The following is an 11,755-nucleotide window of genomic DNA, read 5'->3' on the forward strand; positions in this document are numbered from 1 at the left end:
CGGCGCCCCAGCCGTGTCCCTGCGGAACGGGAAGGCGACCGCCCGCGTCGCAGCCACCCTCGCCGTGCTCGCCCGGCGCCCCGGCGCCGCGCCGCAGCYGCTCTTCACCCTCGACGCGGTAGGTGCCTGCGCTCGGGGGGGCCCTCGGGGAGCGGGGCGCGTCTCGAGTTTCACCCTTCTCTGGYGTCCACCTGGGCTCTTCCGCCCTCGTGCACGCAGGACTTGAGGTTTTGAATTTGTTGTGTCTTTAAAATGGCGGCGCCYGGTGCTTTAAAATGCACCTAAGAAGGGGCAGGTGAAACAGCTGGTGAATAATTTGAAATAAAGACGGACTCCTCGGGAGAAGGGTCTGTCCGCCCAAAGTGCTGCTCCCAGATGCGGGGAGGTGTTCCTCCTGGGGCGGGTTATTTGCAAACGCCCTGGGTTTTCTTCTCAGCCTTGGGAGGCAGACAGGGAAATAACTTCCTTCCTTCTGCCCTTCCAACTGCAGGACATCGACATGAACGTCGGCGCGTCTCTCTCGGGCAACAAGCTCCAGGCCGCCCTGGCCGTGGACAGGTGGGCCGGGGCGCCGCGCTGCCGATGGGGAGGGGGCGACGCCTCGGGGCCCGGCGGCGGCAGTGGGCGGGCAGCAAGGCAAACGCGGTGGCGGCGGAAGGGCCGCGGCGGAGCTCCAGCGCGGCTTCCTGGAGCCAGCCTTCCCGCTGCCAGCCTCCACCGAAACGTTGCTCCGCGTTCAAAATCACCCTTTCCTCCTGCGTATAAAACAAGTTTCAGACCAAGCGGAGGCTTGCCTGGGGCTTCGGGCGCTGCGTCGCGCCGCTGACTCTTCCCTGTTTGTCTCTCGCAGCGTCACCCTGAGACAGGCAGATTCGAGAATTGGCAACATCAGTGTAAGTGCACGGCCCTCGTGACCGCACGCTGCAGGAAGGGACTTGATGGTCAGAAACGATACGCTGGGAAGGAGGGCCAAAATTTTAATTCTTCCCGAGTCTTCACATTTTTTATTCTTTTGGCAGAGAATTACTGTTGACTGATCTGTTGATTCACACACCCATTACAGTCTATAATAACGACACCTGAATATATATGTTCTCTTCTGATGTTGGGAGCATACTGTGAGTGCTGGAGCGGGGAGAAGGAAGATTCAAGAGTAAATCACTTGAGGCATATTTCATTGCATACCACCCACATACTCATTCCTGGAAGAGCTTTACTTAAGGAAATGTCCCCGCATTTGCATTTTATAGTTCCTAGCATCCTGCACTGACAGAACTTAATTTATAAGCTTGACATTGCTCACTTTTCATCCCAGTAGTCATTCCTTTTTTTCTTCAGATGCTAATACCTGTCGTCTTCCCCTGCAGGTCTCCCTTCTTGAAGGATGGGTGAAGGACGTCCTTGAGGCTGCCTATCTACCCGGCATCAACAGTAGGGCCGGGGGCCGAGCGCCCGCTCCGCGCAGCGCCGCGGACTCGCCTCCCTCCCTYCCTCAGCCGCCTTCAGCCTTCTCCGATGGGATAAACCGTGTCTCCTTGCTTTCACAGAGGCCCTCAGCGTGGGGATCCCGCTGCCCAACCTCTTCAACGTGAGCCTCGAGGGTGCCGATGTCGACGTCGTCGATGTAAGGACATGATATTTCTTTTGTTTTTTAAACATCGTCTTGCTGGGGAGGTGCAGGACGAGCCAACCTTGGGCCAAGCGCATGTGGCGCTAATCACCTCTTGCAGTCCCTTCCCAACCCCTTTCCTTCGCATCGCTGCTCGTTTCTAGAAGGTCTCTGCGCCTGTGTGGGCCCTGTGGTGAAACTTGCTGAGTGGGATATAGGGAAAAACTGGTGAACATCCACGTGAGAAAAATTATTTGTTTTTCTGCTGCTGCTTCCCGACAGAACGCCTTCGTGATCTCGCAGACCCGCAGAGCAGCCTAGAAGAGCCTGTTCCAGGCGACGGCGATTCTGCTTCTGTAGGCTGCAGCCGGGTTCTGGAGACCTTGCCCGGCTGATTCGGATCTGGGGGGATTTTCTAGGGCCTATTTTAACTTGGGGAGCTTGGGRGCCAGAGCACACTTTTAGGCATAGAGGATGTTGCTCTCCAATTGCTTTTTCAATAAAACCTTTCACTGCCTCAGTGCATCTTTCTCTGAACTCTTCTTTGCTACGGTGCCGGGAACCGTTTCCATCTCCCCTGTGTCATGCAACCCGCAGAAAGACAGCACGTTTCCGAGGGGGCCTGTGCCCGCCGTGAAGAATTTGCTAAGGTGGCACCTACCCAGTGTGTTTTGGAAGCTCAGGCTGTGGCACGAGCCAGGGGTCAGTTGCACACTTCCCGTGTGTGGTTGCATGGACGGGCTCGCCATGCCTGTCCATGCTGCTGCAGATGAGCTGCCGAGGCTTTTGGCGTCCTGCCCGGCTCCTGCGCTGGCTCAGGAGCAGCAGCGAGGGACCCCTCTGCTCGCTGCTCCTGGGCCCCGTTCCTCAGCAACCCCCAGAGAGCAGTGCTCCTGCATCCGCAGCCACTGGGTATTTCCAGCCCTCCCATCTCGCTCCCGAGAGCGGAAGCGGCGTCCTGGCCACGCTGCACCGGGGCTGCACCGGGGGCYGGCGGAGCTCTGCGTTGGGTGCGCTGGAGACTCAGCGCTTGCAGACTGCTCCCGGCGCTTTTGCTGCCTCGCAGCAGCTCGGCCCGGTTTGGGGGCCGCAGGGGCTCGCGGCAGGCTCCGGAGCTCAGCTGCTCGGCGCGGTCTGCCTGCTGGGTGCGATGATTTTAACGTTCCAACTTGAAGCTGGAGCAGAGTGCGGTGCCACAGTGTTCCCGAACAGGAACGAGCAAATAACCACCGCAGCTGCCCGGGCAGCGGYTTGGCAAATTGCCTGCAGGCGCGCGGGTGGGCGCGTGCACGGGTGGGTGCCTGCGTGGGGTCCCGGGCGCGCACAGCACCTGGGACGTGCTCGGCCCCCAGGGCTGAACTGGTTTTCCAAAAATGTTGCTTACAGGGCCAAGAGCAGCTCTGGCACCATGGCCGCAGAACCCGGCTCTGCTGCCGGGGCTGGGCTCAGCTCGCGGCTCTTGGGCAACGGCTCCGGCCGATAACGGCGTATCCGATAGCCTGTTGCTCAACGCCGTTCCCTGCTCTACAGATCGTTATTTATATTGGAAGATGTTAAAACCACAAATGCTGCTGTATGTGCTCAATCCGTGGGCCTGGTTTTTACAATTTAGGCATCTTCCACTTTTCCGCATCAGCGTTGCTATATAAGGAGCCGCGGCGCTTCGGAGCACGGCCGCCACGAGAAGCGGGTGCCTACGGGCAGCGCGGAGAGCTCCCGCCGACCCGGAGCCGAGCACCGGAGCAGCAGCGACAGGCTCTGAGATTCGGGGTAAGGCCAGGTAAAGAGGGGCACGAYGTGTAGCCGAGCACTGGGGGAGGAATGGGGTCACCTTCGTGCCTCTGAGCCTTCCTGTACGCTCTGCTGAGCAAGAAGCAGCCATGGAGAACATGCAATCAGTGGTGGAAATGTAGGAAGGAAATCCAGCCTCATGTCTGGTGGCTGGTTGGAAAAAATCAGGAAGAAAGAGTTGACATTAGTAAAAATGAAAACTCTTCTCTGAAGARGAAGTTTATATTGATTTGGCACAGAAAAAAATTAAGGATTTTCTTGTGTCACAGCATCTTCTTAAATCTGTTGTTATTGCTGCTGTTAGAAGGTAAAAACACGCCGCTAAGAAAGGCGGGGAGGGCTTTGCTGCAAGCACGCATCGCCGGCGCAGCTGCATCTTGGCGCGGGCGGCTGTCGCTAACGACCTCRTTTGGGAGGCTGAAAATTATGTCACGGCGACCGGACAGGAGCGTGTCGGCCGGGCGAGGCGGGCGGCGCGGGCCGCGGACGCGCGGGGGTCGGCCGCCCCCGCTGCCCGCCTCGTGCGTGCCCCCCGAGCTCCCTGCCCAGGGCGGCCTCGGTCCCGCAGAGCGCGGCCGCGCCGGAGCAGCCAGCATGCTCGAGGCGCTGCGCGTCGCCAGCCTCTGCGCCCTGCTGGCCCCGGCCCCGAGCCAGCCGTCCGGGGACGCCGTCCTCAGGGTCCATAAAGGCATCTTAAGCGACGGTGAGTCGACGAGCCTCCTCCCGGAGGGACCCGGGAAAAGGGAGCGGCGGACCGCGGGGCTGACGCCGTCGTACCGGGACGGGAGGGAGCGCCGCGGGGAAGCGATGCTTGCATGCACAACCCTGAAAGCATGGAGTTGGGCTTTATTATTTTTTTTTAAATGAAGATTTTAGCTGGCTGGGCTCCTAGAAGGAGCGGGCAGGGGCCACCTCCCGGGGGGCACCAGCCCGTGCGAGTCCTGCCACGCTGCACCTCGCTTCATCTCCCACTCGGGACGTAGCAGCGCACAGCCCCGCGACGGTGCAAAGCCGTTTTCTGGAGAGGCTGCAGACAGATGCCTCTGGGCTGCCTCCCGTCCTAGAGCTTAAACGGTCCCAGAGCCCCTTCTCCGTCCTAGCACAGAGAGTAAAAACACCAGCAGGGTCAGGAGCAGGGGTGTTAACGGAGAGCACGATCCGCTGCCCAACCTGGTGGCGCGACGGCTGATGGTGCGCGCAGGGGCGGAGGCAGCGTGCGTTCCCGGCCAAAAGCAGGCTGCACGGGTTGCAAGAGCAGCTCCGYGCTGGAGGCTGACCGCGTGCAACGTCTCCAGCTCTTGCAGGCTCCTTCCAGCACAGCAACGCTCTCCAAGGCGCCCTGGGCGACGTGCCGCTCGGGAACGGCGGTCCCGCCGCGGACGGACGCAGGGATCTGCTAGGTGGCCTCGGTGGAGGTTTGCTTGGGGGTGGTGGAATTGGTGGCCTGCTTGGTGGCCTTACTGGCGGCTTACTGGGTGGAGCTGGTGGAGGGCTGCTGGGGGGGCTCACCGGTGGCCTGCTCCGAGCGCGAGACGATGCCAGCAGTGGCGGGGTGGCTGGTGGCTTGTTCAGCGGAGGAGATGATGGMGACCCTTACGGAGGAGCCCCCAGAAACATCCCGCATCCCAGAGGCTGGCCAGTGGCCGGCCACGATGTCCCCGCAGATGTCCCCGCAGGGGTGGCCGGAGGAGCTCTGGACCCAGAAGGCCTGCCCAGGGACGGGGGCGTCCTCGGCACCGCGGGGGTCCTCGGCGGCTCCGGCGGCCTCCCGGGCCGAGGAGGGCTGCTGGGCGGCGGCGGCGGCGTCCTCGGCGTCCTCGGCGAGGGGGGCTTGCTCAGCACCGTCCAGGGGCTCACGGGGTAAGGACGCGCGGCGTGCAGCTCTCTGCCGRGCGGGCACGGTTTAGGGGGAGCCGTGGGGGTGATCTGGCGGGTGCTCGGCTCTGGTTTACAGCCGACGCTTCCCCGGCGCGAGCATTGCCAGGAAATCCGCCGGGCTTTGCATCGCCGGCCGCGAAACAGGCCGCCGAGCTACACGAGGAGAGGCTGAGGGTAGCTGCACCCCGGGCCCCCGCCCCGGGCCGGTGCTCGAGCGCTGCCAGATTTCCCCTGCCAACTCCCGGTCGCTTGACGCACAGCGGTAGCAAGGCGAATAGCCCAAAGCACCCGACAAAAGTGGAGAATAACCGGAGACACCTTGGTGGCTCCTGCCGTGGCTTGCCTGGACGGGCGCGGGGCGCGGGGCCGGCTGCGGAGCCCAGACCGTGACCGCCCCTTCGCCGGGCGCCGCAGGCTGCGGATCGTCGAGCTGACGCTGCCCAGGGTGTCGCTGCGGCTGCTGCCCGGCGTCGGCCTCCACCTCAACCTCCGCACCAGGGCGGCCATCAGCGCCAAGAGGTAGGTCGGGCGCGCGGGCCCCCGTCCCCAGGCGCTGGGGTGCCGGGCCGCGACGGATGGGGCCATCCTTGGCTCGCTTTGGTCGGAGGAGACSGGTGTCCACCCGAACGGGACGGCGAGGAGGCTGCGGGAGAGGCGTCCTCCTGCAGCAGCACGGGCGAAGGTGGCCACCACGGAGCCCGCGCCGTCCCCTCGTGGCCGGCTCCCGCTGGCTGCGAGGCCGCGGTGGCCCTGAGGGCTTCCCTCCCGCCTCGCGCAGCCTCCTGGGTTTCCTCGACATCGCGGTGGACGTGAACATCACGTCCAGGGCGAGGCTCACCATGGACGGCGCGAGCTACCCGCGGCTGGTGGTGGAGCGCTGCGACACGCTCCTCGGCGGCATCAAAGTGCGGCTCCTGCGCGGGTAAGTGCCCGGCTTCGCCCCCGCCCCGGCCGGGCCCCGCGCCGCTCCCACCGCGTCGCCGCGGGCGCGGGGCGTCCCCGGCCCTCCTCCTCCGCGGGGGCGGCGCGCAGGAACCGCCTGGGCTGAGGTTTCCTTCCTCCCCTTTGAGCAGGCTGCGCGGGAATACGTAAAAGGCAGCAATACATTTCCCACCGGCTATTTTGGGATGCAAATTAGACTTATATCTCATGCAAAATCCAAGCATACATGATGCACTTTGCTGCTGCAAGCGCGTTGCTCCGGGAGGTCTGCTCTGCATGATATTCACAGGGAATTGTTTAACAAGACTCATTTGCTTTGCAGCATTTTTTTTCTCCCTTTTTTTAATGATACTCCTGTATTTTTCCACAGCCTGCTCCCAATTGTGGACAATTTATTGGCAAGTGTCCTGAACAGAATTCTTCCTAGTCTGGTAAGTCCAAAAAACCCTTCATGGTGCAGCTTCGCATAAGCAGAGTCGGGGTCCAGCTTTGGTGCCGTCCTTGCAGAAGCTAGTTTGGGAGGTGATTTGTCCCGCAGGGAGGCTGCTGCCGGGAGCGGGGCCGGGAGCCTGGGGGCTGCTGAGCCCGCTCCGGTGGTTTGGGGTCGGTGGGGAACACGGGCCACATCGCTGCCTACCTGGGGACAGCTGCTCCTTCCTCGGGCATTCAGGGCCGAAGGGGCTTGTGCGGGTCTATGCCAACGCCCAGGAGCTTCTCAYGATCTCCTAGACCATGTTATGGGTCCCGATCTCGCCGTCCTCCTGCAAACCCCAGGATCTCTCCAGCCTGCCCACACAGGCTCCTCGGACCCCGTCCTGGCCCTGGCGCTTGGACACGCTGCCGGGGCCGGACCCCGTGCTGACACAAGCCCAGCAGCGTTGTGGCGTTGCRAAGGGGGGGTCTGAGCCCGGGAGTCGGGCGCTCCGCTTTCCCAGTGGAAACGAGGCGCAAACGGGCTGCTGGAGCGCGTCCTTGTGCGGCTCCAGCGCCGACGCGCCGCCTCTCCCGCACCTCCTGCAGCTGTGCCCCGCGGTCGACGTCGCCCTGGGCCTCGTCAGCGACCAGCTGGGGCTCGTGAACTGTGAGTTGTTCCTCGCGCCTTGCCCTCCTCCGTGCACGCGTCCCTGCCCTCGGCGCTGGCCCCGAAGCGCCTGGCGCCCGGGCACCCCGGGCAGCGAGAGCGGATCGGCCGGCTCCATCCCACGGTCCCTGCGCCGCTCGGCGCCTGGACCTGCGCCCGGACGGCAGCCAGGGCAGAGCCCCGGCTCACATGGGACACGKGTCCTCATCCTCCTCCCGGCCCAGGTCTGCTTTTCCCAGCCCTCGATCGCKAACCGAAGGGCCTCCGCGCGCACGGAGGTGGGCGCCGATGGGCGGCCGCGAGCTCTGCCCCGCAGCAGAGGTTCCGGCGGCSGCAAACGTTGCTCCTCAGGGCGATGGTTTTGCCGGCGGGGCGCGGAGCAGACGCTCGGACCCCGTGGGCGAAGCGGCCCCGTGGGCAGGCTGCTGCTCCCAGTCCCCCTGCAATCTAGGGGCTTTTCCCGAAGAAGAGGAGCGGGTGGGGAGGTGGGAGCTACGCCCKGAGTCAGCAGGCAACCGCCAATTCACTCTCTCTCCACCCAGCACTGGTGCCCCTGGGCTTACTGGGAAGCATCCAGTACACCGTATCGAGCCTGCCGCTGGTAACCGGCCAGTTCCTAGAGATAGATCTGAACGTAAGTCTTGTTTCTCCCCTTCTTGYCCTTACACGAAGGCGGTGCGGCGTTCTGCAGCGGTGCTGGAGCGGCTCCGCGCGCCGTCCCTGGCAGCGAGCTCGGCCCCGCGCCCTGCTCTGGGCCCCGCCGCGGCCTCGGGGCTCTGGGCTGGCGTCTGCACCGCGGCGATTTCTGCCGGAGGAAACGTCGTGGAGCCTGACGCGGGCCGGTTGTGCGCGCAGTGACAAGTGTCGCTGCAGCTGTCTGCGAAGCTTTGAACTTTCCTCCCCGGTAATTGCAGACTGCAGTCGGGCGAGCGGCCGGGGGCCTGGTTGACTACCCCCTGGGAAGACCAGAAGCTGTCCCCACGCCGCCGAGGGTCCCCATGCCTCCTCTGCCACCCATGCCGGACACCAGCTCCTCCCAGCTGGGCCTGTCCGTGAACTTCCTCAGCTCGGTGATGTCGGTGCTGCAGAGGCAAGGTGCCCTGGACTTGGACATCTCCAGCGGGATGGTGAGTACAGAGCTGCCAGGACGGGGCCGGGGAAACACTGCCTAGCTCTGGAGTTCAGAGAGATTAAGGGGGATCACCAAACTGGTGTTRCTTTGCAATGCTTTAGCACATATCTACCGTTTGTCGGGAATTTTCCTATCTTGGGCAAAAGAGAGACTCGGAGAACTGTCTGGTAACTGGCTCAGGTGCATCCCTGCAGCAGAGTAGGAGATACCTGTTGAAAATCCTCACACACTCTCCAACATAACGTCTCGTTCTTGTCTGTAACAGTTTCCTGAGCTCCCACCGCTAACAACATCGACCCTGGGAGCCCTGATCCCTGCGGTGAGTGCGTTCAGTTTCCACTTTGCGCTGCAAATAAGCCRGTAAGAGAAGAAGTATCCAGAGGCAGGGGAGCTCTCCCTGCCKCGCCTGCTCGGCGGCATCATCTCATACCCAAATCGCTGAGTCCTGTGGACTTGAAGGAGGTTTGACTTAGCTTGAAAACTGAAAGCTGCAGCAGGCCAGAGCCTGATTTATCACCCTGTCCTCTTGCCCTTCTCCTGTGTCGCAAATGAGCCTCGTAGCTACGAGCGAAGGGGCTGCCGGTGGTCCTCTGCCCAGGACAAGGCGTCCTGACCTGGGCCTCCACGGTGGCTGAATTCACAGCTGCTTTGAAATCACTTAAATCAGTGACAGAGCCTGGTCGACTGGCGTGAACCTGGCCCCCGCAGAGCCCCAGGTGTCCCAGTAGGCAGCTTGCTCTCTGGTTCATACTGACTTGTTCTGCCTGTCCAAGRGTCAACAGCTCGTGTGCTGCTGCCACCAAACGCTCTCCCTTGGGATGTTGACAGGTTTTCAAGGCGTACCCCGAATCACACGAATTGTTGCTGAAAATTGCGGTCCCTGAAGCACCAGTGGTGACCTTAAAGAAAAGCAAAGGTGTGATCCAGCTCACGGCTACAGCGGAAGTGATGGTGATCCATCCACAGGAYGTCCAGAAGTCCCTCTGCCTCCTGAACATTGTGGGTATTAAGGAACAACTCATGCAGAAATTCCTCCCGTGGTGAGACGGTTGCTGCCCGTCCTCCCCTTCCCTCTGCCGGACGCAGGGGTGCCGTAAACGTGGACACGCATCCGCGGTGGAAAGGYCCGCGTTGCAGACGGGGCAAGGCCCGGCAGAGCCGGCTCCCGCTCTGACCCCTCTGCTCCCCGCCTGCAGGATGCTGCTTTGCTGGCCCAGTTTTCTGTTGAAGACCACAAACTGAAGATCAGCGTCAGCCTTGAGAAGTAGGTGTCAAATCRGTGTCAGTTTGTGGCCGGTCACACTCTAACGCAAGCCCAGGAGCGGTGAGAYGGGGCGATTCGCAGGGGACCAGCCTGGGCTGGGTGCGGATAAGGAAACTGGCTGAATTAGACCATCAAAGGAACTACCCGAATTTTACTCGCTTCTGCTTCTTTTCCCCCCGTAGGACTGATCTCTCCTTGGTGTCTTCCTCCATTGGTGATTTTGATGTAAGAACACAGCCAGCTTCAGCAATATGTGAAATCTATTGCGGGAAGCAAAAAGTGCTGATAGATACTGGTTCAGGAGAAATAAGGGCCTGTCGCGGTGCAACTTGTGCCATACTTGTAGTAGAAAGTTTCTTTCACTCTGGAAATGGATTTTTTCCAAATTCCAATTTGACCCATTGGCAATTTTCCGGCAAAATCCCGTAAATCCGTGTGAAAAATAGTAAAGGGAAATAGGAGAACAATCCCTATTACTGCCRTCAGGATGCACGGGGCCAGAGGTGAACAAAGCAGGAATTATCTGTACTGGCAGCYGGTGTATTTGTGTTGCACTGCGGGTAGCTGGGAAGCACGGCAAGTTAGCCTGGGCAGAGCCGCGCGCGGCCGCCGCTGACGCGATTTCGATATCCGAGCTCCACGGGGTGGCACGGCACGGCGCGGCATGGCACGGCACGGCACAGCGTGGCATGGCACTGCACGGCACAGCGCGGCATGGCGCGGCACGGCGCAGGGCCGGCCGTGCACTCCGTCATCCGCTTTAACTCCCCGGCAGCTCCTGGGCCCCAGCCAGCCCGCTCACGCCAATGCCGCGGAGAGGAATGTCCTCCGGGAACGGGGGCTCCTTCCTCCGCGGAAGGTTTTTCCAATTTGTCATTCTTCATCAAAAAACCAAAAAGGAGGGCTGTGGAGCTCCTTGCTGTATGCTTAAAACATTCTGTCATATCCGTGACGTCTCCTAGTGATGCACCTGGCATAGCCTGGTGTTTTGTAGGGAACAAAAATCAAAGCGCAGGGGGATCCCGCGGGTCTCCGTTCCCAGGTTGCGTGGAGACCAGGCGCRGGGGGTTTGCAGGGCGGTTGGCTGCAACCGCTCTGCGGAGGGGCGGCATTTTTGGACTACARGTCGCCCAGTAAATGTTTAAAGAAAGGCCCGTGTCCTGCAACGTGGGGCGGAGGCGGGTGGAGTGCGGTCCCCGGCCGATGCGGCTGGCTCCGGGCTCGGCGCCGGGCTGACCCGCGCCGCGGCTGACCCTCTCCTTGCTGCAGACCTCGCTCCTGGAGACGCTGGTTGGCAGGATTTTCGATGTCGCCTTCCTGCCTGCGATGAACAGTAAGGAGGCTTTGATCCCTCGGCCGCGTATCCGTTTACGCTAAACCGTGCGCCACACAGGCATTTTAGGCACTTTTAATTTACCCCCGCGATGTGCAGTAGGAGCCAGTGGAACTAATTAGCAGTAAGAACGGCAGCGTGTGTCGGGAAGGGAGCAGACGCAAGGAAGCCAAGGCGCTGGGAGAGGCGGGCAGGGCGCGGGCAGCTGATGCCTCCCCCCGGGGGCATAAGGCAGGCTTTGCCAAAGCCTCGGGGCACGCAGCCCTCCAGGAAGCCGTGCCCTCGCTGGACGGAGGGTGGGAACTCCGGAAGGGTTGCGGGAGGCAAAACCCACAGGCGGGGAGTTAAAGCAGCCCTCGGGGTCCCTTTGCGCCTGGGTGCTCACGGAGAGCTCTGCCCCGCAGGCATCCTCGCAGAAGGCGTTCCCCTCCCCAGACTGCTCAACATCGACTTCACCAACGCCGACGTGGACGTCATCCAGGTGAGTGCGTGGGGGCTGGCGGCGCGGCTCCTGTGTGCATCCCAGCACCCCGCCTCTGCTCATCCCGGAGCATCCCAGAGCACCCTGCCTCTGCTCCTCCGGGTGCACCCCAGCACCCCGCCTCTGCTCCTCCCGGCGCATCCCAGCACCCCGCCTCTGCTCCTCCCGGCGCATCCCAGCACCCCGCCTCTGCTCCTCCTGGGTGCATCCCAGCACCCTGCCTCTGCTCCTCCCGGAGCATCCC

The 11,755-nt window shown here is 62.1% G+C and overlaps 2 protein-coding genes across 2 annotated transcripts in view; both read left to right on the forward strand.

The window, feature by feature from the left end:
- The window catches only part of LOC146589001 (BPI fold-containing family B member 3-like), a 6,694-nt gene extending 4,747 nt beyond the window's left edge, over positions 1 to 1,947 (forward strand). Inside the window, exons 9-14 of the mRNA XM_085316967.1 lie at positions 1 to 118; positions 491 to 558; positions 851 to 893; positions 1,368 to 1,431; positions 1,548 to 1,624; positions 1,892 to 1,947. Coding sequence (XP_085173093.1) covers positions 1 to 118; positions 491 to 558; positions 851 to 893; positions 1,368 to 1,431; positions 1,548 to 1,624; positions 1,892 to 1,930 — 409 coding nt within the window. The 3' untranslated portion in view covers positions 1,931 to 1,947. The remainder of the gene's footprint in view (positions 119 to 490; positions 559 to 850; positions 894 to 1,367; positions 1,432 to 1,547; positions 1,625 to 1,891) is intronic.
- A 1,879-nt stretch (positions 1,948 to 3,826) lies between these two features.
- Positions 3,827 to 11,755, forward strand: part of LOC146589002 (BPI fold-containing family B member 4-like) — a 10,068-nt gene continuing 2,139 nt past the window's right edge. The window contains exons 1-15 of the mRNA XM_085316968.1: positions 3,827 to 4,103; positions 4,696 to 4,815; positions 5,077 to 5,260; positions 5,693 to 5,797; positions 6,057 to 6,200; positions 6,591 to 6,651; positions 7,241 to 7,301; positions 7,844 to 7,935; positions 8,216 to 8,428; positions 8,699 to 8,752; positions 9,262 to 9,432; positions 9,630 to 9,697; positions 9,880 to 9,922; positions 10,967 to 11,030; positions 11,435 to 11,511. Of these exons, the coding sequence (XP_085173094.1) occupies positions 3,827 to 4,103; positions 4,696 to 4,815; positions 5,077 to 5,260; positions 5,693 to 5,797; positions 6,057 to 6,200; positions 6,591 to 6,651; positions 7,241 to 7,301; positions 7,844 to 7,935; positions 8,216 to 8,428; positions 8,699 to 8,752; positions 9,262 to 9,432; positions 9,630 to 9,697; positions 9,880 to 9,922; positions 10,967 to 11,030; positions 11,435 to 11,511 (1,734 nt within the window). The remainder of the gene's footprint in view (positions 4,104 to 4,695; positions 4,816 to 5,076; positions 5,261 to 5,692; positions 5,798 to 6,056; positions 6,201 to 6,590; positions 6,652 to 7,240; positions 7,302 to 7,843; positions 7,936 to 8,215; positions 8,429 to 8,698; positions 8,753 to 9,261; positions 9,433 to 9,629; positions 9,698 to 9,879; positions 9,923 to 10,966; positions 11,031 to 11,434; positions 11,512 to 11,755) is intronic.

The sequence above is a fragment of the Rhea americana genome, unplaced genomic scaffold (genome assembly GCF_003343005.1).
Source record: "Rhea americana isolate MKP2758 unplaced genomic scaffold, rheAme1 scaffold_482, whole genome shotgun sequence".
Lineage (NCBI taxonomy): Eukaryota > Metazoa > Chordata > Aves > Rheiformes > Rheidae > Rhea > Rhea americana.